Below are 27860 nucleotides of genomic sequence, written 5' to 3'. Positions count from 1 at the left end.
GACATTATTTAACTAAAACAGTTACACACCTTATATTTCCCAGAGAATTAAATGCCGCTCCGCTCATATCTAAACTATCGGTACTCTCAAGAACATCCTCAACTTTGGAAATGACTTCTCGAATCTCTGATTTGATCTCGGTCGCTAGTTCCTTAGTTACCTCCTTCACGTACGCCTGAATATCCTCAACGCTGTCACTGCAGCTGCTGAAAAAATAATCAAACCATTAACGAAACGACAGCAACAAACCGCTCTTATATCACTTTTAAAATGAAAACAATGCAAACGACACAACATTTACAAAGCTAGCAAAAAAACCGATGCGAAGTTGAAATCTTCCCAAAACAAAGCAAAGCAGTTCAAACAAAACAAAACAACAACACATCCACTTCAAGACGCATTGACCGCTAACCTTCCAGTCGCCTGTACACTCGAAAGGCATGGTACTTGCGAGGCCCCAATGCAGCTCGCTAGATTCTCACTGCTCGAACCCATGCTGAGATCCGTCTGGCTACTGCAGGAACAGGAACGTTGCTTCGGTTTGGCAGCGAAAATCAGCGGTTGCTGCGATGCAAAAAACCCATCAATGTCCATGTTCATTGGAGTAGTGGGAGTCGCCATCTGCGATTGTCGGCGCTGGTGCTGCATCAAGCCCAGATTGTGGCGCGTCTGAGGTCCAAGAATGTCCAAACCAAAAGCACTTCCATCAATACCACCACCACCACTACCATCACCATAATCATCATCATCGACAACACAAGTGTTAGTGCGGTTTCGGTCGCTATGGCTGCCAATACTCATCGTGCTCGTCGCAGACGAACCCCAGCTATTGCATCTGCCGCAAGTTGGTAGCCGAATTAGAGGAAATATTTTCTATTTTTAAACTATGCTCATGAAAGTAACCAGCTATTATTTCGTTTTCTATGGAAGAGGTTAAATGCTGAAACACAAAACATGCAATCGAAAAAGCAGCTAATCACTACTTTCTCGCTAAGCAATAACTACCTGTTCCGACTGGTGCTGCCGGTATTGTTGGCTATTAGGCTGTTGATCTGCGGAGGACTGTAGTTGCTTACTTCGCCACCGAGGGAGAATCGAACAATCGGTGGTGATGCAGTTGGCGTTTGCGTTGGACTGTAAGCCGGTTGCGGTGAACTGGAGTGCTGCCTACGGAGAGATATCTGCATCGGAGATGCGGGAAGACTGCGGCTTTTGAAGCGTTTGATGTCCAATGCCGACAGGCTGTGATGGCGGTGAATCATCAGCAGTGAGGGGTTCTCTGGAACTAGAAAAATAGAGAAAAAATCGATCCTTCTTATCTGATACGCGGGACCCTGTTTACTTACTTTGGGTTGGATCGAACGGTACTGTGTTTTTGACACTGTGCGAGTGCCCAAGCAGAAGCTCGTGTGCTTCTCCAGGGAGCATGTACCAGCGTAGATTTTCCACTAAAGGATGTGCCAGCTTGAGAACGATTTCGTCCGATGCCGATCGTTGGGCCATTTTTCTAGCTCGATTAAACAAATTTCTCGCCGTTTGCAAACAATCCGGGTAGCTCTGCGGGAACGTACCCGGACCGGAAATCCGCCGGTCGGAGAATAACATCTTCCCATCCGTGTAGCGAATCGTTCCAAGCCATTTCCGTTCCTTGGCAAGTGAGTTAGAATGGTGCCGCCACTCACCGGTTCTACCGTCTACTTCATACTGTGGCAGCAGTTTCCAAGCCTCCGTCGCCACCATCTTTAGCGCTTCTAGTATGAACGCAACTTCAGCTTCAGTCATGAAAAACGGAAACGTAATCCTAATGTATCCCGGATGAATACTAGCAGCCTTAAGCGTTTCATCGTTCAAAACTTTTTCAAACTCTACAGCTAGCTGTGGATTTATCCCTAGCGAATCCGCTATCATGTTATCCGCCGTCGCCTGGATACCAAACACATCGTTCAGTACCGCCACAACGAATCGATGATGCAGAAATGCACCCCGTGGATGACGAACCATAAAACACAAAGTAGTTAATCGCTTAGCTGTTGTACATGGTGGCCCCAACAGTGCAATCTCCGGAATGGTCCGTACGTGAGCCAACATCTGTTTACATATTTTCTCCATTCGCACCATTATTGCCTGCACCCCAAGCGACTCCTTCAACTGTAGTACCAAACCGGCTCGTACCGCACCCACAATCCCAACTGTATCGTTCAAAAAAGATCCGTTGTTTTCCACCATTTTTCTTTTCACCACTAGCACTCCTGGAGCTTGAACCCCTCCAACCATTCGATTGCAGTGAAAGAAAATGGCATCCTTCTGTGCCCCCGGCAGTATCGGATTAGTACAGATCGGCGCACAGGAAACCGCTACGCTATGATCCCATATCGAGAGGGCATCGTACTGATGCAGTAGTATCGTGGTCGCAACATCATCCGCCAAAATACCCGTCATACGGGAAGCACCGGAAAACAAGCCCACCATCAATCGCTTGGCATCGGCAAACTGCATCAGTCGTTTCTCCAGATCCACCAAATCCAGGAAACCTTCGTGATTTTTCGTAACTCGTTCCACCAACCAACCCGCATCCAACCACGGTCGCAAATTGGCGATCGGTTCCGCGTTACTTACGAACAGAATCGGTGCCAACTTGTTACCACTTTCGTAGGCAGTACTCGACAGCAGGAAGCACAGTCGTTCGGCCGGGTTATCACAGAAGACGATCGCATCCTCGCCGGTGGCACCGACTGCCGCCCGAACCAGATCGCGGGCTTCATTGCTGATATGGGGGAGGGGGAAAAAGTTAATTGATCTGGCTTTTCAGTATCCGGTGGATACTGTTACGGAGGGATATAGTAGGGGTGGAGGAAGGATACTTACTCGTAAAGGTGAGACTGAAGACCGGTTACGGCCGATATGCAGCTGGTGTCGCCGAATGCTGGCAGTACTTCTTTGTTGATGTAGTCTTCCAGGAACTGTAGGGACCGGCCGGAGGAAGCGTAGTCGGCGTAGACGACTGTGGGAAAAAAGGGGAGAAAGGAAATGAATTATTGCTTGTCGTATTGCTCTAAAAAAGTTTGTAAAAAATGAATTAGATCGTATTGTTTCTGTCAATAGCGAATTTAATCTTTAGAAATCGGGCACAGTTGATATAATCTGTAACACTTCCCCTGGTGAAAGTATTAGAATTCATTTGGGAGACTAAAAGTTGGTTTCTTCGCCAAAGTTTTAGAGATGTTCGTAGTAAGAAATTATGCTGAAGAATTATAATTTATAGGAATAACGGTAAAGGACTTCGACGATCCCGCGTTTTCATGCCTTGCGACGTTCGCTTTCCCCAACGTAGACTAAATTTACTTTCTGCAAAGTCTGGGATTTGCACTCATTCAATTTCACAGTCACCATTTAGCATCGTCGATTAACCCACCTCACTCGCATCCGGTTCTGCAGATGTCTTGAATGTGCATTTTTCTTAAAACTGTAAATGGTGCTAACAGGCCTAAAGCGACGAACAGCGACATGGCCGCACTGAGAACCTGCCTTTTAGTTGGTCGCTCTTGCTTATGCCTGCTATGTCATGGACTCATGTTGTAGCATTTGCTATTGATCAATTCATACCAATGCTATGCCGTGAACCAATCAACCCACCGTGATCCAACTCTACTTTGAAACGCTACAAATGCGCTAAACGTTCCGCATTAAAAAAACTAACGACGCGACCCTCACTCCACCTTAGATCATACTACTTATACCTCAATAACCGCTATAAACGATTGAATAAGGCTCTTTACTATTTCTACAACCAATATATACAGAACAAGCTTAGAACCAATCCTAAAACCGTCTGGAATCACGTCAACGAACAGAGGAAGAAAACCGGTTTACCATCTCTTATGTCACTCGACGGGTTTCAAGCATCAACTCCGTCCGAAATATGTAACTTATTCCGTCAACATTTTAGTAGCGTTTCTTTGAAGAAATCTTAACTGATAGCAGCTAATGTCGATCCTCTAGGTTCTCCAATTGGCTTTCACTCTATTATTACACCCGCTACAGGCTAGGGCCCGATGGAATTACATCTGTCGTACTAAAACACTTAGTTAGTCTCCAGCTTCCGTTATCAATGCTGTTCAATAGCTTTCTGTCATCAGGAATGTTCCCTGACCTATGGAAAAAATCGTATATTTTCCCAGTGTTCAAAACAGGGAACAAAAGCGAAATATCGAATTATCGCGGACTAGCTGCATTATGTGCAGTTTCTAAGCTATTCGAACTGATTGTGCTCGAATTTATCACTCATAACTGCTCTAGCTACATATCCGAGACCCAACATGGCTTTATGATTAAACGGTCAACTACTACAAACTTAGTATCTTACACATCTTTCATAACTGCAATCAAGACTACAAGTAGATGCCATATACACCGATTTATCCGTGGCATTCGACAAAATTAACCACTAGATAACAGTTTCCAAATTAAGCACACATGGATTTAATGGTTCCTTCCAGGACTGGCTTCACCTGTATCTAACCGAACGTGAAATGGCAGTGAAAGTTAGTGACTGCACAACTCCACCATTTGCTACCAGCTCGGGAGTTCCTCAGGGTAGTCATCTCGGACCATTCCTATTTTTTGCTCTATTCAAACGGCTTAAACCATTTACTTAAGTGCTAGAAACTTTCATTTGCTGACGACTTCAAACTATTTCACCTTATCAGGAATGCCAAAGATGCAGAATTCTTGCAATCCCAGTTAGTTGTGTTCACCAATTGGTGCTATGCCAATAGAATGATGTTAAATGCCTCCAAGTGTTCGGTTATATCCTTTACTCGCAAACACTCGATAGTTAATTACAACTACAATATCTCAGAAATCGTTCTCAAACGGGATCATATGTTAAAGATTTGGGAGTCTACTTAGATCCCGAACTAAACTTCAAACACCACATTGAGTACACTAAGCTGCTAGGATTTATCTCTAGAGTCACCAATAGCATTACCAACATACATTGTTTAAAAGCACTCTATTGTGCTTTAGCCCGTTCTACACTCGAATGCGGCAACGTAGTCTGGGCAAGTTAATACCAAAATGATATTCAACAGCTCGAAGCCATTCAGCGCAAATTTGTTCGTTTCGCACTTCGTAGACTCACATGGAGGGACCCCCTCAACCTACCGAGCTACATAGATCGCTGTAAGCTTATTGACCTCGATCTCCTGTCCGTACGTCGAGATGTTTCAAAAGCAGTTTTCATTGCCGATTTACTGCAATCCCGATTCGGCTGCTCTGAACTTCTGCAACTTTTGGACATCGACATTTATCGTCGTAGTCTTCGAACCTATCCTTTCTTTCGCATTCCGGTAGCCAGAACTAATTATGGCTTCGGCTTTCATTTGTCCCGTAATGTCGCCAAGAAATCGTTTTTGAGCTCATTATCTTGTTAGCTGTAGTCTAGTGTTAGTTTAAGTTATTAAGATTGTTCTGTTTGTTTTAACTGTAGTTGTAAGTGTCCAATTGTATCATTTGGATATTTGTTATTTGTTGATATAAAACAGGAGGAGGTTTTATGCCTGCTGGAGAGAGAGTTAAAACAAAATTCAGCTCCAGCGGGCTTTTCCCTGCTCTCAAATAAATAAATAAATACTTTTGGAACGGGGCGGAAAAAGACAAAAAAATGCTGGACCGTATATCAGATTAATCCCAGAACGCGCTCTTGATCGGTGGTTTTATCTTGACTGAAATGTACCAGCTTTTTGAGATCGGATTCTCCCAGCTTGCTCAGAACGTCTGTGTCCGGACTTCAAAGCCAACTTTCGAGCGAAATGTAACGAACTTCCTTAGCTCATCGCACCGCTTCAGACTGTCGTAATAGTCATCGACGTAATGCCGATCAAAAATCGCTTTTGCCGCAGCCGGAGAGTGTATCGCATATTTCTCGACATTGCGATTTTCAATGAATTGTGCCAAGCATGGAGAACTGGTGGACCCGAAGGCACCTACGTCCACCACGTGCACATCGGCGGATTTCTCAGGTCTAATCGAAAGAGGAATCTTGGTGCCGATTTGTCCGCTTGTCGCATACGCAGCTGGTGGTACATTTCGCGTACGTCGCCACCAAATGCAATCGCTCTTTCCCGGAACTTGCAGATTACCAGAAGGGAATGAGGTTAATGATCGGGGTTATTGAGCAAGCGGAAGTTCAAAAATACTCCGTCGAAAGTCGCCGCTGCGTCCCAAACTAGGCGGACTTTGTCTGGTTTCTTACATACTCGATTAACATCTACATTAACGAGCTCCATTTTCGATGCTTTATGGCAGTACCTCTTCTGCTGATACTTCACGTTCTGCTGGAACACTTTACATTTGAAATCGGTAATTTTTGTTGTTCAGCTCAATTACAAATAAAAAATTTAAAAAATATAGAATGAACTTACACAGTCAATACGGCTCGGCAATTTCCCGACAGCCGTGTAGTCAGCAAATTTAGAAACTGATATCTCGGTAAAGTGAGATTTGATTGCTGATTTTCGGTGAAATATTCTCCAAATATCAACTATTGAACATCACTTTTATTGAGATCTCAGCCAAACAAATTGTTTACTGAGATCTCCGCTGTTGATATTTCGGCAAAGGATGCGAAAAAAGTTGAGATTCGACAGAAAAAATAAAGTGTGCAGTAAATTAAAGGGTTTATAACAAAACCGAAAAAATGGGGGGTACAGTCTGACGGGAGTGATTTAATTATGGTATTTGTTTTTCACCAGATCAGACCAGGTCTAGTGGCAGATCACTCTAGGAATGTATAACAAATTTGCATCAAATTAATAAAAAGGTATTTAATTTCCATTTTCGCATCAACTTTGCACTCCCTTGCAGAAAAGTTTGTTTAACAAACGTCCTACGCTGATCCACTTTATGCAATGTTTTGTTGAATTTAGGTCTAAATTTTTGTTGGGTTTTGACGTCTTACACGCAACGCAAAATACATTATGAATTTCTATTTTGATGGAAAATAATGCGTTTAATTTCGCTGATTTTTTGGCAATTTGCGGATTTACGAAATGAGTAAAATTCCGGGAGCCTTATTTCTAAAATGCCTTTAATCCACCAAGAGAACACATACGATAATGATTTACTTTTCACTGACCTAAGTTGTTGCTCATTTTCTTCGCAATGTTTCCATTGAGATTCAAGTGAAATCTTTGAAAACATCTTTAGGAATCAGCAATAACCACTCAACCGATTTGATATTATAAATGAAATTGGCGGTCAGTTTAGTCTACAGCTTGGTTCTATATTTGTATTTGTATTTGAATGTTTATTTGTGATGATAGCCTGTTAGTGTATTTGCCTTATATCAGGCCAAGGAAATATGTTGATATTGTAACGGGTAATCTGCTAACGTTCGGCGATTTGCTGGTTGTTCGGTATATTTTTTTACTGTTTGTTTTGTTGATTGATGTCAAAATTTTGGAGTTGTTCGGTAAATAATAACAGCCAGATCGGTAATTGTATTTAGAAAAAGTTTTTTGTGGTAACAGAATAAGCGGAGTTCGTCATATCAAACGAAAATGGTGGGAAAATCAGATATTTGCGCAAAATATTAAGTTGATTGGTAAAAAATTACGGCAAAATCGAAAATAAATGTGTAGTATTTTTTCATATTCTCAAGCTGATTTTACAAATTGGACATTGTACTACGCAAGACGTACAACAGGTTTACATTAAAAATTTGATTACGTACATTTACAACAATATTCCCTGTTTTCGCATATATAACCCCTTAAGACAAAATAAAATGACACGTTTGTTGTTCGTATGGATTCTAAAAATAGAGATTCATCCGCAAAAAATATTTCTTTTTCGAATTTCTGACAATGTAATATTATGCCCACTTGTAATCACATATATTCCCAGTGTCATGCTCAACGCGTTCCACGTCGGTCGCTCTCGTTTTCACTCACGTCACTCACTCTCGCATATCCAACCGACGAAAAATTAACTCACGAGAGAGCTCACGACTCACGATGCATCCCTTTCATCATTTCGATTCGAACTGTCAAAACGTTTGCAACGCGTCTGGCATCGTTCCGTGTTTGTTGTTTTTCTCCACAAATTTAATATATTTTCCCGTAAAATATGGAAACAATTTTCGAAATCCAACGCCGCCTGCACGAGGAATGCGACCGGCTGGTGATGTCAATGTCGGAGGAGCTTCAAACGCCGAAAAAGACGGTAAGTTAGTCACACCTACTTCGGAAGGAAATTTCCCCCTCGTCTGACTCAATCATCGATCGCATTTCAGACCAAGGAAAAGGTACTGGCGGATCATCGAATCAAAATTTACCTGGAACGGTATCAGAGCTGCAGCCGGTCACTGCTCGAACTGTACCAGGACAAGGACGGCGAACGGAAGCAGGAGATTACGAACATGAGCGTGAACGAGTTTAAGGAGTTTTACAGTCAGTTCAACTCGCTGGTAGAGTTTCACCAGAACCATGGGAATAATGTGGCCGTTCCGGCTTCGATCGAGTTCGCTAAGCTGCGAGAGCAGTTGAATGATCCGGGGTATCTGGCGGAGATGGTCAAGTTTAGCGATGTGGAGAACTACGGACAGTATCTGGATCTTCACGAGTGCTACGACAATTACATCAATCTGAAGGGTATCGATAAGCTGGATTACATTACGTATCTGTCGGAGTTTAATAGGTTTTCTGAAGTACCGAAAAAGCAGAAAAATTTAAAGTATAAAAAATATCTGGAACTGTTACATGATTATCTGTACGGGTTCATCACCAGAAGTAGACCGTTGTTTTTCGAGCTGGAGCATACGGTAAAGAGGAACGAGCTGCAGTTTGCGGATCTGTGGAAGAACGGCGAAGCACCCGGTTGGGAGCGGGGCAAGGATATAGAGGATGATGCTATGATTAATCTTAACGAATTTTTCAAGTGGGAGGATTTGACCTATCTAGGGTTGGATCGGTTGAAAATGGCTCTGCAGGTTAGGACTAATTGGATTTAAGCGGACTTATGTAGTGAATAATCGTTTTTTTTCCTCGCAGGCAATTGGCATGAAATGTGGCGGAACGCTGGAGGAACGAGCCCAGCGCCTTTTCGCATGCAAAGAGGACAAAAACAAGGAAAACGAACGTAAACGGTTGATGTACAACCAAAAGGACAGGGACATTGCTTTGTTGGAATACAAGATCACCAAACTGGCCGAACTGGTTGATGATCAGATATACGAGACGAAGATTAATCTGCAGCGAAAACAGGCCCGCTATATGGTGGATGAAAGTGAAGATGACAGTATGGACGAGATTGAATCGGACGACGATGATGGTATTCCGTACAATCCGAAGAATCTTCCACTTGGTTACGATGGTAAACCAATTCCCTACTGGTTGTACAAGCTGCACCAGTTGCACTTTACCTACGAGTGTGAAATTTGTGGCAATTATAAGTATAACGGACCGAAGGCCTTCCAGAATCACTTTTCCGAGTGGCGACACGCACACGGAATGCGTTGCTTGGGAATCCCAAATACGGCTCACTTTGCCAATATAACGAAGATCGAAGATGCGCTGGTCCTGTGGGATAAGGTTAAGGAGCAAACATTCTCCAAAATGTGGGTCCCAGCGAACGAGGAGGAATTTGAGGACTCACGGGGCAACATTCTCAGCAAGAAGGTGTATCTTGATCTGCAGAAGCAGGGTCTGCTTTAAGAAGATTTGATTCAACTAAAAACTATTCTATAGATTGTGCATTTCTACTATTGGCGGAGCAAATAAAGTGGTTTAAATTTAGTCTTGCGGCGCCGACATTACTGGGATACTTTTGGTTTGGATACCACCTTCGACCGGCGGGATGATGACATGCTCTGGCAGCGTCGCTTGTTTGTTGTTTTTTCCTAGTTGGCATTCGTTCGGTTACTAAATTTAGCACCAATTTGATGCTAGAGATCAGATGTGCTCGTACGCTGAATGTTCGAATGTTGGTGATCTACACTAAAACGTAGAAAAATAAAAGCGGAAGCAGGAATGCTACAATCATTGTTTGCCGGGTGAATACAGGACCGATTGGAAGAAACAACTAAGCTCAGAACTGGAACAGACTACGCTGTTGTCTAGACCTCCGAGCCACCTTGAGCGTTCCAAATCTGTACAATCGATCGATCATTCTAAGTTCACCAGCCACGCGCGTGAACGATCATTAATCAAAGCTTGTTATTCACTGAAAGCAGCGTCAACTAATGCTTAGCTGTGAACCCTTCTCCCAGCCACCACCAATTATAACCATTACTCACAGGAGTTTCTAACGCTTGTAGCAGCTCCCCTGCTTGCTGCGAAAATGTGAAAGGAAGGCATTTTATGATCCCCCACGGAACCGGTTCTGGTCTACCGGCACATGGCTGCCGTCAAGGTCTACCTTTCATGGGTGCATTAGAATGAAACCACCATTGCAGGAAGTGTTTGCTTGCTTCTCTAGCGAGCACATTACCTATACGTCTCTGGTAGGAGGTGGTACTTGTCGGTCGGTCTTAGCAGGCGGTTGCTTGCTAGATCAACGCGTCCGTCGGCCAATGTATATGTTAATAGACTCGACACGTCAATAATGTGATTTATAGGAGACCGGCTTTTCGATGTGGTATGGAAGCGCTACCAGTTGACGCCCGTGTTTGTTTTGCCCTTTGGTGACATTTTCATTTCTTCAGTTGAATATTCACATTCTTGAGGGGTCTGCGGAAATTTTTGGGATTTCCCTTGAATTTAATGTGAAAATAAGATTTCCATTGAAGAGGTTATGTCAGAACCCAACGATGGGAGTTCTGTCAAAGGTACGACCTGGGTGTCAAAACAATATTATTGACATGTTGCATTTGTCGTGTGGGAACGCCAAGAAGTGAGTGTATGAATTTTGCGTTGATTGATCATTCAAAATAATTGAATTACATTCGGGGTAGCATGAAGTCATCGAGATTTATTGTCTCTATCTATTTCAGATGGGTGAATCTAACCAAGGTATCAAAGCACTTCTGCGTGTAGAAAGCTCCGGCAAATGAAACAGATTGCTGATTCTGTCATTCGTCTTAAATAGTAAGTCGCAGAATGATGGATTCGAGAAATAAGGAGCCGAGATTGAGGTTGTTGAAAGGTGTTCTTCAAGCGATGTATGCAGGATGATCCTGTTGAAGAATTTTCCTTTCGTAGACATCGACACGCTTGGAATGACTAAAGAAGGTGTGGATCAGCAGTTGGTTGATATAATGAATGCCTAACCGGGGGACAAAACATACAGCGCCAATGTACAAAATCGTAAATATAGCGCTGCTTTGAAGCAAGATAACAAAGATGCGGTTTATGAAGATCTGCTGTAAAAGTTGTCGGCAAGAACATCTGCGGCCATAAATTGCATGTCCAACAAACGCCATAACTGTAGAAACCATGGTCACTTTGAGAAGCTATGCCGTAAACGAAAGTCGCTGCAGGCAGAAACTTTAGAGAAGAAGCAGGTCCGTGTCATAGAGAATGTCATCAACGAGAATGTTCTAAATGCGCCCGAATTTGAAGAAAGCTCTACGCCGAATAAAATCTACTATGATTCCTATTCTGGGAACGAATCAAACAGAAATCTTGTTGGATTGTGGTACTGATGATAATTTGATCAGCGAGATAACATGGAAGATAATGTAAGATAACAGAATTCCCGTGAGCTCGTCGATGAAAGGAAGCAGTCGAGTGCTAAGGGTATATGGCAGCACTTATCCGTTGACCATTTTGGGATCCTGCCTTTTGAGACGTAACTGTTGAAGTGCAAATATTTCGTACAGAGATTCTTGTAGTTAAGGGGGACCAACGATGTCTTCACGGTGACCAAACTGCAATGCAACTCGGTGTACTGCAGATCGAAATACCGCTAAGTCTGGTCGAGAAGTTTCCACGGCAATTCGGTAAGTTCAATGGTATCAAGGCACAAATTCACATGGACCCTGAAGCTATCCCGGTTTTTCAACATATGCGCCGTGTACCTTTGATATAAGAGGAAGCAGCTGCGAAGAAAATCGATGAACTATTATGGTATGTCACCATCGAAATCAAGATCGGTCCTACCAGCTGGGTATCTTCACTGGTGTTGTGAGGGTGGTGAACGGCGAACCTCGATTGTGTGTTGATGTCCGGAGTGTGAACAAGGCCGTTCTTCGCAAACATCATCCGATGCCCGTTGTGGACGATTACATCGCGCGACTAGGAAGAGGATCTATTTTGGATCAAACTCCCATACAAAAAATCAACACTTAATTTAAGTTGGGGTTTGTGCCCTTAATGCGCAAATTGGTTAAATCCAATTTTCCCTTTTGGGAATTAAGATTGCATATCCACAATGTTATATTGAACGTAACTAGCTTTTAAAACATAGGTTGGATGAATGAGAAAGGCAGAATTGCACCACAAGGTGGATTAGAACAAGTTTTTAATAAAGATTTTAGTATGAATTTATTTCAGTTTTCAGTACGGGGCCCCTGACCAGGGATGCCACATTGAAATCTGTGTTATCAAACTTTTTTTACCATCTGTGATGACTAAAACAGTATAAAAATCTGTAAAAATCTATGTTACATTTCTCCAAAATCTTTTGAAAAATCACAATATTTTCATCAAAATACCAAAAATTAGAAAAACCCTTCCAAAGGTTTAGGGGTTTGACGGTCTTGCAAACATCATCAACCATATTGCGTGCATCAGTCCTACAGAACCTCTGACAGACAATTGCTTTAGGATGGTTATTGCATTACGTCGTCGAGGAGACCGAGAGGGCTTATGCGCCTTTTTTATGTTATATGTTTCTTCATACTCTGCATCTGCGCATACCAACGCTAAACCACTGATCTATGCGCGGTGGCGTGGCTGCATGGCAGATCGACGTGTATTGACTTTTGCTGTGTGCCGTGTTTGCAAATATTGTTCTATTAGTGGGATTCGTGGACGGGGCTCACAGAGGGAGTCATTATGTGCCCATTTATCGGTTGACTTCGTCATCGTGCATATACTAATTAAATCAATTTAATAAAGTAAAATAAGTAGAAACCTATTAGTGGTAGCTTTGTGATCATCGTAGTTTTTCGTACTAGTGTACAACTGTTAGGGACCATTCATAAATTACGTAACGCAAAAATTGCCCAAAATTGACCCCCCCTCCCCCTATGTAACAAATTGTCACAAATTTTTCCATCCCCCCCTCCCCTGTTACGTAACAAATTCCAAGAAAATTTTTTTTTTCTTCGATGAAAACATGTTACGTAACGATCTAGTTAACACCCCCTCCCCCCTATGTCACAACTTGTCACAACTTGTCGTACCCCCTCCCCCCCTAAAAGCGTTACGTAATTTATGAATGGTCCCTTATATGCTAATCGTATGTCTATCTATGTATGTATTCGCCTGAGTATTTGTGACAGTTGGGTCAGGGAATGGATGCAGAACTGACGTATATGATAGAATAGTGGCTAATACTTCTGGTGATCAATCTGAGCATTTGGTTCTATTCATTCGGGAAAATCGGATTGGATAAATTAGGGTACAATAAATTTACCGACGAACGTGAGTCATCCATTCCCGGCCAGCATAGCATGATGAAAGTCTAACAGCATGCAACTGTCGTTAATGATAAATATACAACATTTGCTGCATTTAGACGAGTTTGATTGCATGTTACATGTGTTTTTCTATTCTACTTCATTAGTCTGTTTCTTTTGTATATCTATTAGTTTGCTTTTCCATTATTTATGTATACCAAAATAGTATTGTTCAATTTATACACTTCTAGTCAAGCTCTTTGCATCTTTTTTTCTTTATTCGGCATGTTATGATTCTTTTTATTAGTATATCTCTACTATACGCTATCTATACTCATATAGGTACAAACGCTTGTGGCCTTCGCGATAACACAAACCTGGCCACAAACGCGACCATGCAATTGCAATAATCCACATATACTTACGCCCGCGATTTCGCCTACATGAAAACTCCCCGGTAGTTAAGTAAACGTGGCATCTTTAAACTTCCAAACGCGGTCCCAAACATTAACCCACCACTCGCGCGATCATGAAACGGTCACATCCGAAAGTTTTACCAGTCTGGACTAATGCCTTCAGTTGAACCAATCAAAAAAGTGACGCTCATATTCACTAAACAACACGTTCCATGGTGACATGACCTGGAACTCAAGTTTCCCCATAGGGAAACGGACTACCATCTGCACCATACACTAAAAATTAAGCATCAGATTCACGGTCCGCGCGCTACATCATTATAAAATCAAAATTATACACGCGAAGTCACATACCCTTCGTGACCATCCCCGGCACTTACACCCGCGATTTCGTAAACATGATAACATCTCGGTGATAAAGTGAATGTCATGAATTTTCAAACGCAGTCTCAAGCGTGAACCTAAAAACTCCCGCACTCGCACGATCATGAATCGGTCACTTCCGGATGTTTCTATCCTTGATATCAGCAAACTAGGTACATGCCTTCAATTGGATCAATTAAAAAAAGAAAGCTCTCATATTCACTGAACACCACGTTACATGGCGACATGACCGAGGACTCTAGTGATATGGGGTAACTTACTCCCTGTCAGAGTGTGAATTGTACACCAAAAACTATCAGAATGAAGGTCCGCGTGACCACATGAACGCGAGCACACGTGACAAACACGTTAACATACGAACGCTTAAGCCCTTTGCGATTAACAACGCACACCTACGTTCGTGATCGCGCAAACTTAAGAACACCCCGGTAGTAAGGAGAACGTTTTAGCACTCACGAAGTTTCAAACGCTGTCTCAAACACGAACATACAAACGTCCGTGCTCGCGCGCTCATGAATCGGTCACGTCCGGAAACCATTACTCTCTGTCCTAATAACTTAGGTCCATACATTCAGTGGGACCAATCAAAAAATAAAGCACATATCCACCAGACAATACGTTCCATGGCGACATCACCGGGCACTCTAGTGATATGGAAGATCTCACACTCTTTTAGCATCTTAGCAGTACACCAAAAAATAAAGAATTAGTCTCACGATCCGCGCGTGATTATCCAAGAACACACGCGAATATGCGAAAGGCACACGGTCATAAAATAGAATTTATGCACCCGAAGTTACACGTTAGCACACGCGACATACAAACGCACACGCGATCGAACACGTTAACTACAAATGCTCGAGCTCTTCGCGATGATACACGCGATCGCGAGTCCCTACGCCCGCACATACCCGAAACCGTACAATGAATATCACATTCAGAATCACGGCCCGCTACAATTGGCCTAATGCAGTGTTTCAGTGGGCGACCATTGCCTGTCTCGTCTGCAAATTGTGGTATGTGATTCTAACGGGGAGCCCTTCCGAGAACCTAGCTCTACAGCTCCAGTAGGACAACTCTCGAAAAAAAAATTCTGTGAATATGGTAACCCTGCCCCTGGCTGCAGTCTTGGAAAAAGTTATAGGCAATTCATTTTTTTTATTTGCACTTGCAGTGCAAAACTAATGTATACAGTGCCATTAATAATGTCACCAACGAGAATGGACGTACATTGGACCTCTGCTTTGTAAGTGCCCGGGACTGCGCTCCGTACTGCTGCACTGCACCGACTCCTTTAGTCAAGCAGGTGCGTCATCATCCCCCACTACATCTTGTATTCGCTGGTAACTTAGGAGTGAATTTTGAAGACGTCTCAAGCTCTATCGTCTACGATTTTAAAAACGCTGACTACGACAGCATCGTTAGCACGCTGTGGGATATAAACTGGGACGAAAATATTAACAATGACGACGCGAACGAAGCAGCGATGACGTTTTCTAGTATTCTTAACTACCTTATCGACCGCCATGTACCAAAACGAACAATTAGTACCGATGAACACCCTCCCTGGCAATCAACCGTCCTAAGACGTTTAAAATCTGCCAAACGAGTTGCATTTAAAAAATTCTCGAAGCATAAGACACTTGCATTACGAAATCACTACTTTCAACTCAACCACGAATACAAACAACAAAGCAGACGCGCCTTTTTTAGACACCAGCGAAACGTCGAGCGTCAACTGAAATCCAAGCCCAAGTCGTTCTGGAAGTATGTTAACGAGCAGCGAAAGGAATCCGGTTTGCCATCTTGTATGTCGTTTAATGGAGTTTTAGGCACCGACACTAAGGAAATTTGCCAACTGTTCTCCGACAAATTTTCAAGCGTTTTTTCCAACGAGCGCTTGCCACCACAACAAGTCGCTGCCGCCGCTAATTTAACTCCTTCTCTAGGACGAACCATCAACCGAATTTGTGTCGATAATGCTGCCATTCTTGCAGCAAATGCCAAACTGAAAGCATCTTGTTCCCCAGGTCCAGATGGTGTTCCCTCGATTTTTGTCAAAAAGTGCATCAGCGGGCTTCTTGAACCACTTCGGCGAGTCTTCGGGCTATCACTCACTACTGGTACATTCCCTTCCTGCTGGAAAGCAGCGCACAGGTTTCCAGTTCATAAAAAAGGAAACAAATCGAACATTGACAATTATCGGGGAATCTCGTGTTTAAGTGCTGTATCAAAACTGTTCGAGCTGGTTGTGTTAGATCCTATTTTCTTTCACTGCAAACACTACATTGCAGATGACCAACACGGTTACATGCCTAAACGATCGACAACGACAAACCTGCTCTCGTTCACAACATATGTAATGGATGGATTCGCTGACGGATTGCAAACCGATGCTATTTATATGGATCTATCTGCGGCCTTCGACAAAATCAACCATGATATCGCAATAGCGAAGCTGGACAAACTCGGCATTCATGGACAACTTCTGCGCTGGTTTCGTTTCTACCTCGATGGAAGGCAACTCCAAATCAGCATTAAGGACTGTCTATCTGCACCATTCTTCGCTACATCCGGCATACCACAAGGAAGCCATCTCGGTCCAGTAATATTCCTCCTCTACTTTAATGATGTCAATTTCACATTACAAGGACCCCGCCTTTCTTTCGCCGACGACATGAAAAAATTTCAACAAATACGGGATAAAACCGATGCCGAGCTTCTTCAGAGGGATCTGGACAGCTTTAGCACGTGGTGTGATCAAAACAGAATGGTTTTAAACCCGAGCAAATGCTCAATCGTTACGTTCACGCGGAAACGCCAACCGACTCAGTTTAACTACCATTTCTTCGGCTCGAGCATTCCAAGACACTCTCACATCAAAGATCTCGGAGTCATCATGGATTCGGCACTAACATTCAAACCACATACGTCATACATCGTGGATAAGGCATCACGACAGCTTGGGTTCATCTTCCGAATAGCGAAAAACTTCAGGGACGTATATTGTCTTAAATCGCTTTACTGCGCGTTGGTCCGCTCAACGTTAGAATATTGTTCAGCTGTTTGGAATCCGTACTACCAGAACGGGATTGACAGAATCGAGGCTGTCCAACGCAGGTTCATACGCTTCGCCCTTCGTCATCTCCCATGGCGAAACAGATTTCAGCTGCCGAGCTATGAAAACCGTTGCCAGCTTATACACCTCGATACACTCAGCATTCGGAGGGACTGCTCTCGAGCCCTGTTCGTCTCGGACTTACTCTCTGCCAGAGTGGATTGCCCTACAATCCTCGGACGTCTGGATCTTCAAGCCCGCGTTCGAGCTCTACGTAATAACTCCCTTCTGCGAGTTCCGTTCAGGAGAACCAACTATGGTTGCCAGAGCGCTGTAACCGGACTCGAACGAATTTTTAACAGTGTGGCGACGGCCTTCGACTTCAACCGGACGCGGAATGCTATAAAAGCGAAAATGTTGTCAATTTTAAAATGTAATTAGTTTAAGCAACCACCATTGGGGCCAAGGGGCTTGTTGGTGAAGGTAATAAGCATAAACATAAACATCTAGCGATGGAAATACGTGTTAGTGAGTTTTCGCCATGTAAATTGTCAAAAAAAAATTCATCTAAAATTTAAGCACGTTGGGTTTGGTAGCAAGACTTGTTTGATTCAGGAATCGACTCAGGGGTGGCCTAATCGAGTCTTCAAAAAAAAACCTTTTTTTCTGATCAATCTAGTGCTCATGCGCGAAGATAGCATTGAGCTGCCTTGAAAAATAAGATTTTATTTTTATTGGCGTCTATGCTAACAATATGCAGAGCTATGTCGTCACAATTTCAATTTGCATGAAATGTAGATGTCCATGAAAAACATGCAGAGTGGATGCAGCAGCACTACTATTTAACATACTCGCAACCCTTTTGTAAATATTATTAACGCTCTCGATTGACAAAACGACCTATTCATAAGTTGGTTCAATATTGAGTTTAGGAATGGATCAAATTAGCTCGTAATTGTCTTCTCTCCCCTTGGGTTCGCTATAAACGCAACGGTGAATAGAATCGATAGGGAGTGGTGAATATAAATGTCATCGCTGTTTGCTATGCACGATCGTCCCCAAAAACCAGATACCATTCTGACGAAACTAGCGTGATACCGGCATCTGACGACTGGTTACAATTAGGAAACACCTAGAAAACATAGACATAACAAAAAACCCTTCCACTTTCATGTGATAATAAATAACCATGATCCAAATCTGTTATGAAACGATCTCTGCAATCGAAAAACGATTTACGCAAACCGATCGCGGTAGGCCATTCAAAAACGGTCACCAGGGAAACCAGTCCTCGACACATGCTGTGGCGAAGGCGACGGCGGCAGCATCAATCACGACTACCCATTAATAACAAATTTGCACATGTAACCATCAACCACTCAATTCGCCATAACCTTCAATTAAACAACCATTCATTTCTTGGCGAACCGCACTCGTATCTGTCGAAGTAATCTGTCCTTTTCTGACTCGTGCTCCTGTAGCATATTCACCTCGCTGCATAAGTTGACCGTCATCGTCACCGGTCACCGTATACAAGTCTCGCACAGCGTGAAGTCACCATTTACATGCTCGGTAGAGCCTGAAAGCGAATAGGTAGGTACAGGCAGGTATGTGTGGTCCGTCTATCCCGGCTGCGGCGAATATCGAATGATGTTCCGACGTCTAAGAGCCGTCATGCTTCCATCGTCGAATCGACAGCGGAAGTGTTACGAGTTGGATGCGACCGTTACAGCAAAAACTATGGTTGCCAGCAACAAATAAATAGTCTGTATATTATGCAGTGTTGCGCGTTCTTCTTTACGGGGTCATAATTAGTGATATAACGTTTTGTGGTCCTGGCTGTCATAATTATTTTTTCGTGCATCATTTCAATTCGTTGATTTTCTTTTTGGCGGGCCTGGCCGCCATAGACAATTCAACAAGACTAGCACATTCCAAAACGACGGAGTCTATACTAAAAACGACCTCAGCTAAGGCGACAGTTCATGAACTGTCAAATGTGGTGTCAACGTTCAGATAGTCGAACCTCTTAAACCTAATCCTTTTTGCTTGGACCAATCTTGTTGCATGTCGTTCTATAGGAAAGAAACATTGGCGAACCTTGCACCAGCCACTCATGTATCGCCTCCTCTCCATCAACCCATGATGATTTCGCGCATTCATTCATTCGTTCGTTGTATCCAATTAGCGAACCGCGGCAGAGAGCAACCGCCGTCGCCGCCATCATGTCTAGCATGTCCGAGCCCGAACCAGGGTTGGGTTTGAACGTTTCGCGCACGCAAATCGACAAGGTCATCTGCTGCCAACCAGCCAGCCTACTACTGCCCGCCGGTGCTGTGTGTATGCATGCACTGCGCACTGCTACTTGTATTGTGTTGTGGTGCTTTGTGCCGGGTGCGCTGTGCCGCACCAAAACAGCAAGGCCATCGCGATTCGGTTCGGGGTTTCGTTCGTCTCGTGATGCGTGAAAATTAGTACTGACTGACCTCTTAATATGGTTTTCGCGGTTATGATCGGGATAATTGTTTTTTTTTGTTGTTTTTCTTTTCGCATTCTTGGCAACGGTTCCGCTTTGAACGTTTTCGTGGGATCAAGGTTAGTGGAAAAAACTTAACTCACACCAAAAATGACCCGAAGCAAGCATCGTGGAAATAAAAGCCGATTAGATCACCCTCTCCCGAACGAGCGGCTCAATCTGAAACCGAACTAACGGTACACAGGGCTGTAATTAAGTCGTAACGGTTTATTATCACTAAATATCAGTGTTGTTTCGAGTACTTGTACACAACGGCTGCTTCGTGTGGTCCGCGTATTTACTTCTCTAGGGTGCTATTACGTGATTATCATTGCAACAGATAGTGGACTCTAGCCCGCGTCGATGACGGTGGCCGGTTCAATTCAAAGCGATACCGATCGATGGTGACCGGCTTACGCCTCACTCACCTAGGGTTGTCAAAGTTCACGGGCGGTTGGTTGTTATCACATTTGCACGGAAATTAAAATCTGGGGTGATTCTGCCGGTATTAATTCTATTGAACTCGATCTACAAACGATCGAGGGATGGTGTCTACATCGGTATCAGTATTGTTGTTTCGTTTCTAACAAAATTGTAAACTGGTAATGTCATTTGAACAATCATGAACGTTGTAGATCACGAAGATAGAACGTGATGACGATCGGTACCATTCCAGAAGGATCGACGAGAGCCCAGCAAATGTTTGCCTCGCTTATTCGCCGAGGAAAACACGTACAGCTGCACGCTTACCGCGCATGAAAAATTCCTGTTGCGAAGCTGGAACGAATCATTTCCCCATAAAAAAACTGTCAACGTCAATGCAAGCTTGATGCAGCCCGGTGCAGTTAGAGCTGTACGTTATCAAACTGTAAATGAAATGTAAATTATTTTATTATTTGCAAACTGGTTGAAAGATGAATCCTGAACTGCACGATCCGAACCGGTCAGAGTCGGCAGTCCCAAATCAAATTTGCCAATCCACGCCTACGCGAGCTCCGTTGCGGTGCTAAACCCAGTCTCAAGTTGATCCACTCCACAAATCCGGCAACACGACAAAGGTTTGGCAGTTGAGAGAAGTATTTTAATTGTCGACACGGCATGCTTACGTAATGACTTTCACTTTTGGGACGTTGGATCCGAGACCCACCACACAGTCACAGCATCTAACCAACCTACCGCAGTTTCATTTTCGGTCGAATCAAGTCGCTACTGTAACGCTTAATCAAGTGTCAGTTCAGATTCCGCAAATAAACCAGATCATTGCTGCAGCGATAAGGAGTCGGTTTGAGTTTAGCTGCGCCGCGTGATCATTTCAGTACGTACCTTGTTGAGTTGAGCAACCGGAATGGCTCACGTACTTGCCAGACATTACGACTCCGGCCAATAGCCATTCATCAAGCTGATGGACAGATTTTGACACATGGATGTGCAAAAAATCAACATATTCGCGCCCCGTTGGTTTTTTGTTGTACTAGAAAACATCACAAGAGCGGGAGGTCAAGGAACAGACTTTGACAATCGTTGAACGGAAATTCGCGTCCCGCGTTCCGAGAACGAATTGTGCGAAAAATTAGGTCATCCATCAATCAAGAGTTGTGTCTTTTTCGTCAACATAACTACTTCTTGGGTATCGCGTTATTACCCCGTTGTCCCCGGTTTCGGTTTCGTTGAAGGCTGTTTGTTACCTTCTCTCGATATTCCCTGTTCCATTTTTTTTTTCTCGACCGCTAATTGAAGTTGTCTTTCTGGTTTGTCAATCTACCCAACAGCTGCACCGTGCCAGACAAACTGGCCCCGATGACGTACACTGCTGATTTTTGGACGGAAGAAACTGTTCGTACAATGGCTGGTACGATACCGTCAAAAATCGGTGCATCCCTACAAAAAGGTACAATTCGAAAGTTATCAAAAGTTTCAAACGTGTTTTTTCTTGTTTTTATTTGCCTAGATTAGTTGCGATAAGTTGGTAGTATATATTATTAATATTAAAATCTATTAATTACTCTTTTAATAGGACAAGAAACCATATGGAGAGTCTACGCCACATCATGGTACCGTATTTTCTACGAAGATTGTGGATGCCAAACACAAGTTAAATGAGGAGTTGGTTTGGTAGTAGTATGACCATCATTCAGTATTTTTGCTTTCAAAATGTAGGTAATATTTCATATTTTTGGACTACTTTATTTAATATTTTACCATTCCAGCAACTGTCAAATTACGTAAACTCAACGTAAATGTTTTAATAAAAATAATAGAAAAAGCCTTAAAAAGAAAATTAACATTCGATGTGATTCATGATCTGTGCAGGAGCGGAAGAAGCTACAGGAAAAAAGGAAATAACGATATCGCACAATTTCGATGAGTAGTATATTAAAAAGTGGACACCGATTCTCACTAGCTTAGTGCAAAAAGTGAAGTGCGATATACCCGTAAGCTTTCATTGCATTTTATTCGAATCGGAGTTTCTGTGTTGGAGATACAAATGGATAAGCCATTTCCAATGTAAAATTCCATGTGGTGGTGGTAAAATGAACACCTTCTGGTGACCTGCAAAATGTCCTGTAGGTACGCAATGCTTAGCGTTGGAAAGATTTTCCGAACAAAGCTGATCAAGAGCTTTGCATACGCACAGGGCATTTCAGAGACAAAAAAAAACTTGTCACGGAAAAGTTGAACTTTGATGGCGTAATATTAACCAATTTACAATCCTGTGGCATCGAAATACATCTACAAATTTAACGTTATCCATGGGTGTTTGAACTTTTAGGATCTGTTGGAGAACAGTGATGGTATAGCTACTTGAAGTGAGCGTTCCGTCTAATTTTGAGGCTTGGTACTTGGAGTGGTAAGATGGTTCATATTGCCCCCAGTACAAACTGTTCATTTTACCTGATAAGACATTTTATTTTCAAACAGCCGTTCCGATTGAGGCATTTTTTCCTGATCCCTACTTATTGCGGTGAAATATCTGTAAGAGGTTCAATTACTATGATGTAACACCTTTTTCCGCATAAAATTAAAATTTCACCTCCATATCCTACATGCCGAATTTAACATCAGCGACAGACATGAATGCCGAATTTGGTTTTTATCATATTTATTTCACATTCGAGAGCTTTTTATTAAAGGAAATGATTTCAATATCCTTTGATTACTTGACAGGTCAGGTTTCTGTAGAGTTTGTTCTGAACATAAAAAAACATTGACTTGATTTGGCACCCTGTTCATTTTACCTTCCCTCCCCATTTTACCTACAGTTACCAGTCTTGTTTCTCATCTTGCTCATTTCAGAAGCTAAAATTCGCCCCACTGCTATAGTAGGCTAGGCAATCAAAATTACTCTTGCGCTGCTTTGTCTAGTTGCAAAATTCTAAACATGCCTTCGAATGTGACAACATTCTATACAATATCCCAGCATATATAGACAATGACACTATTGAAGTAAAGCTACATGACCTGACAGCGTACTAATGTTAACATTATCAAACAACACATGTCAGAATACGGAAGAATTGGATACCGTTAAGGAACTTCTTTCCATGTCTTCGATGAGAATGCGTCCCCTCCTACCGGACCATCCAATGCAAATCAGTCTAAGAAGTTACTTATACTCAGCGAACATTGGTCATGCATCCAGGGCAGATTTCTACGGTGATCAGTCGCTACACCATGGAAAACCTTGCGCAACATATTCCATCTGTTATGACCATGACAGTCGCCGTATACAATCGATTGTTAAACCAACGACAGTGGACTGGACCGTAACAAACACCAGCCTAACAACGATCGAGCCCATTATCAATAAACTGCCATTACCAACAGCGAAGTAGCAATGATCACACCGAATACCTCCCAAACCAACAACCAGCACCACCAATAAAGAATCAAATTAATATCGAACTGTAACATCCGACTATGAGCAACATGAATGCAGTACTGATGATGATATGATCGTGAACGAAAATGCGAGAGAAGGCGGACCGAATAACGCCCAAGTTGTGGTAGACAACGCAGCTAATGTTTCATCACCATGGAAAAGGATCTCAACACAAGCCTCTACTAATTTTTATTTTTGCTTTATGCAAAAATCATAAAAGACCAACGGCTTAGTTATGCCAACGCTTCGAACCGTGTTAAATAACCAAAAAAGAAAAAAAAATGGACAGGATAATTTAGTTCCACGTTTCACCGCATAGATTTTCAACGAAGAGATAGAAATCCACTGTTTTCTATAATGTTATAGAATAGGCATTTTGCAGTAATTCTTCGGAACATATCCATATTCTATCTCTCTGCTTTGAAAGTTATTCGAATATTGTGTACTAAAATTCTTCCAAACATTATTTTGCAAAACTCAGGATCCTTGACTCTGGAACTCAATGTTTCTGGATCCTTACTCGTGGAACTCAACGATTCCAGATCCTTGATTGCAGAGTTTAAAGATCGTTGATCATTGATCGTAGAACTCAAGGATGCTTGATCCTGCAACTCAAATAAGACATCCCTGCTACTGGAACACAAGAATCCTGAATCTTAAGGATCCTTGATCTGAAAACTCAAGGATCCTCGACAATAGGATCTTAGAACATTGATCGTGGAGCTCAATGAATATAGATGTATCGTGTAACTCAAGGAACCTAGACACTTAATCTAAGAAGTCAAGGATGCTTGATCTTGCAGCTCAAACACCCTTGATCTTAGAAGTCAAGGGTTCCTGTTACTGAAACTCAACGGAAGGATCTTTGATCCTGCAATGCGATAATGATGGATCTTGAAACAGAAGGGTCTTGAAACCAGTGAATCCTTGATCTTGTAAGTCTAGGATGCTTGAACCTAAAACTGGATCCTGGAAAAATCTTAAGAACTTCCGGTTTTGATAGTTAAATTCGATTGTTATTCAGCCTCTTGCAGTAAACTGAAATCACAGATCATTGGTACTGATTTTTACGAAGTATGAGAGGACGCCCCTTTAATATCAAATTACTAAAAAAAACTGATCGGCAAAAATGTTTGAGGATAAGGATCAAGCAACTTTCATCGTCGCTGTATCGATCGTTTATTTCATGAGATGAGTGGAGTTCATCAGTAAAATGTGAACAATCTTCGCTTGAATACAATGATCGTCTGATTAAAATATTGCCCAATCTGCCCTTGTATTTGTGAAGTGGAACACTTATTAAGTTTGAAACCCGGAGAATTTTTCCCCCAGTAATTGCCAACCGCGCTCGAGTCGTGAAAATGCATGTGACAAAACGTATTCCCTCTTACCCGAACCTGAAATACGTAAAAGAAGGCGTCACCAAATTACGTTGTGCACATATGAAGGACAGGTCCCTACGTGCCAGTGCTTAACAAGAAGATACACTACAGAAAACCATGTAAATTATGAGTCGCTGTTAATTATTTCAAACTCGCGTGACTTTCTTTTTTCAAATTTGACCGAAATGTACCAAATGCTGCCCAGTTTCTTTTTAGAGTGTATTTTTGCATTCGCTAAGCTTCGTAGTTGCCAGTGAAAATCCACTCGAGATGGAAGAAAAACAATAAAAGCGGTCGCGAGAGGATTTTGTTCACCAACATGAGGTTCCAGGAATAGATGACAGCACTAGTTTACAAGAAAATGGATCGCAGAACACGAAAATCGTACTCATTTTCTCTTTCAAAGAAGCGTTTTCGAGATTTTTTCGAAAAACCTGTCTTTGCGTACATTTTTTTTACTTTTTGCTCAAAGTCCCTCTAAACAATGTAGCATGCGTCAAAACTGTTAGTGGTAATGAACAGAGACAGCCTATAAAACGTGGTATTGTTGACGTAGACACTACCATTCGCCCTTAGAAACTGTCACACATACGAACACAGAGGCAGTTTTCGTTTTGACGCATACTAGGACTATGTAAGGATTTTGCTTTTAGCTAAAATTCTTCCGATTCGCTTCGATTCACACAATAAACATCGTACTAGTGTTTGCCTTTGCCAATTCGACAAAAAATATTTATATTTAAAACCTTTCGAGCCTATTGACCACCGACGCACTGACCGACTCAGAATTCTCCGAAGATAACACTTAGTTCAATGATAATGATACAGCACCGTAGCGTCCCTATCAGAATCGAAGCCATATCGGTCATAACAATACAATACAATCGGCTCGGAATTATTCAAATTCAGTCTACACCAAGGCTAAATCGTATTCCATGTTTGGCACGAACAAAAACAACACGGTGCTTCCACCAACCCGAACTGCGAGTACAACACGTGGGAAGTTACGACGAGGTTACCTCGTTGAGAGTTGCGCGTCTTCGAGTAATTCTATAGAGAGAACAACGGCCCGCGGGCAAACAAACTCACCTTTGCCACTTCGACTACTAATCCTCATTTAATTTCTTTCTCTTCCTACAGGTAAATAATACAACACTCGCCTCAGTCATATCGTGGTACTGTGACCAGCGTCAAATGTGCAAAAAGTCAAAGCACGTCAAGATGCCCACGCATTCGTCACTTTGGCGTGACCTACTTTGACCGAGATCGCGCGCAGCTGTGCAGGGATGGTGCGTAAGGTAACGGGGTGTTCGTGTGCGTGTGGGGTATGCTATATAGGTAGATTGTTGCTTCGCACAGCTGGAGATGGTTGGGTCTCAATTTTTCCGAACCCGAACCCGATGGCTTGAAAATTGGAAAACCCGGACCCGACCCGAACCGGAAATATTAAAATTTGAAAAACCCGAACCTGACCCGAGCCCGAACATTTTAAAATTGCAAAATCCGAACCCGACCCGAAAATGAAAATTTTGTAAAACCCGAGCCCGACTCGAACCCGATAATTTCAAAAATTTAAAAACCCGACCCAAACCAGAACATTTATAATTCGACAAACCTGATCTGAACCGGTCTTGTTAAGTTTAGGCACCCGAGCTAGATCCAAGGCTCATTCAAAAGAATCATCTAAGGCTCATTCAAAATTATTATAGAATCACTCGAACCTGAAGTAGCACCATACGTGTCCAATTTTATCTGCCTATGGCAAAACGAATTACTGGCGAGAGGAATTGACATTTGTATTTACTATTATTTAACGTCGCATTTGTATTGATCTGAGAAACTTATAAATCGTCGATATCTTAACCGGATGGTAGGATAAATCGGCGGCTAATGTATGGGGAAACAAAAGGCATAATGATGACAAATTCAAACAACCTTTCCCGTCTTACTTAACCAAAATTTCTATATTTTATCGAAAACCATTCCTGCAAGAGTAGTTTTGTATAATTTATATTAAATGTATGTATATTAAATTAAGCACTGCACTGATTATTGGCTAGACAGTTTACACGACGTCACCCGCGTTATTGGGTTGGTACGGCCAAACTTAAATTCCATATCAACATTTGAATAGGGCTAATAAGATTTGTAAACAAACTTTTGTTTTGCTGATTTCTCCTAATTTGTTATCATTTCAACACAGAAAACAATTGAAAATGATTCTACCAAGGGTAAAGATGTTGATTCATGTGTATTTTTCATGAAATTCAACTCGGTGGCGGAATAATGAGCGAAATAAGTTTGTTTACAAAAGTCTCATTCGCCCTTTTGAAGAATTACTATTGAATTAGTGTCGGAGGGTGTCAATCAAGATTCTCTGACGCGTTCTTGGTGTCACATCATTAGCTAGTACGGTATGCGCGCCAGTAGAGATGCTTCGGCATCTCCAATGGAGCTCTCGGAACTACTACAAACTTCTACAAAGCCGCTCACGGCTTGAACAAACCACACAATATTTTTAAGATTAATTCCTGTATTTTCATGAAGGAATCCGGATCGTGTAACGGCCTAGCCTGGTGGCAAAATATAACAGAAAGTACCTGTTTCATATATGTATCACTGATTTGATAGTGGCGCTAGTATACCATTACCATATGAGTGCCA

At 42.4% G+C, this 27860-nt stretch overlaps 2 protein-coding genes across 6 annotated transcripts in view; one reads left to right on the top strand and one right to left on the bottom strand.

Moving 5' to 3' along the window:
• LOC131695378 (uncharacterized) overlaps positions 1 to 27860 on the bottom strand; it is a 102933-nt gene that overhangs the window by 13332 nt on the left and 61741 nt on the right. For 2 of the 5 annotated variants that reach the window (XM_058983845.1, XM_058983849.1), the window contains exons 2-6: positions 2866 to 3001; positions 1347 to 2764; positions 1006 to 1285; positions 413 to 835; positions 30 to 206 (exon numbers count right to left, since the gene is read on the bottom strand). In XM_058983845.1, the coding sequence (XP_058839828.1) occupies positions 30 to 206; positions 413 to 835; positions 1006 to 1285; positions 1347 to 2764; positions 2866 to 3001 (2434 nt within the window). The remainder of the gene's footprint in view (positions 1 to 29; positions 207 to 412; positions 836 to 1005; positions 1286 to 1346; positions 2765 to 2865; positions 3002 to 27860) is intronic. The other 3 variants (XM_058983846.1, XM_058983847.1, XM_058983848.1) reach the window with 3 other exon arrangements.
• Positions 8028 to 9794, top strand: LOC131695381 (splicing factor 3A subunit 3-like). The gene is made up of 3 exons (XM_058983853.1): positions 8028 to 8223; positions 8294 to 8989; positions 9051 to 9794. Exons 1-3 carry the CDS (start codon positions 8128 to 8130, stop codon positions 9711 to 9713), a joined length of 1455 nt encoding a protein of 484 aa, XP_058839836.1. The 5' UTR covers positions 8028 to 8127; the 3' UTR covers positions 9714 to 9794.

The sequence above is a fragment of the Topomyia yanbarensis genome, unplaced genomic scaffold, assembly GCF_030247195.1.
Source record: "Topomyia yanbarensis strain Yona2022 unplaced genomic scaffold, ASM3024719v1 HiC_scaffold_4, whole genome shotgun sequence".
Lineage (NCBI taxonomy): Eukaryota > Metazoa > Arthropoda > Insecta > Diptera > Culicidae > Topomyia > Topomyia yanbarensis.
This window is presented reverse-complemented; position numbering and strand designations above follow the sequence as displayed.

Excerpts from the sequence above, each read along its gene's own strand:
- LOC131695381 (XM_058983853.1), top strand. The coding sequence starts at position 8,128 with ATGGAAACAATTTTCGAAATCCAACGCCGCCTGCACGAGGAATGCGAC. Across the intron at positions 8,224-8,293 it reads TTCAAACGCCGAAAAAGACG|ACCAAGGAAAAGGTACTGGC; the intron begins GTAAGTTAGTCA and ends ATCGCATTTCAG. Across the intron at positions 8,990-9,050 it reads GGTTGAAAATGGCTCTGCAG|GCAATTGGCATGAAATGTGG; the intron begins GTTAGGACTAAT and ends TTTTCCTCGCAG.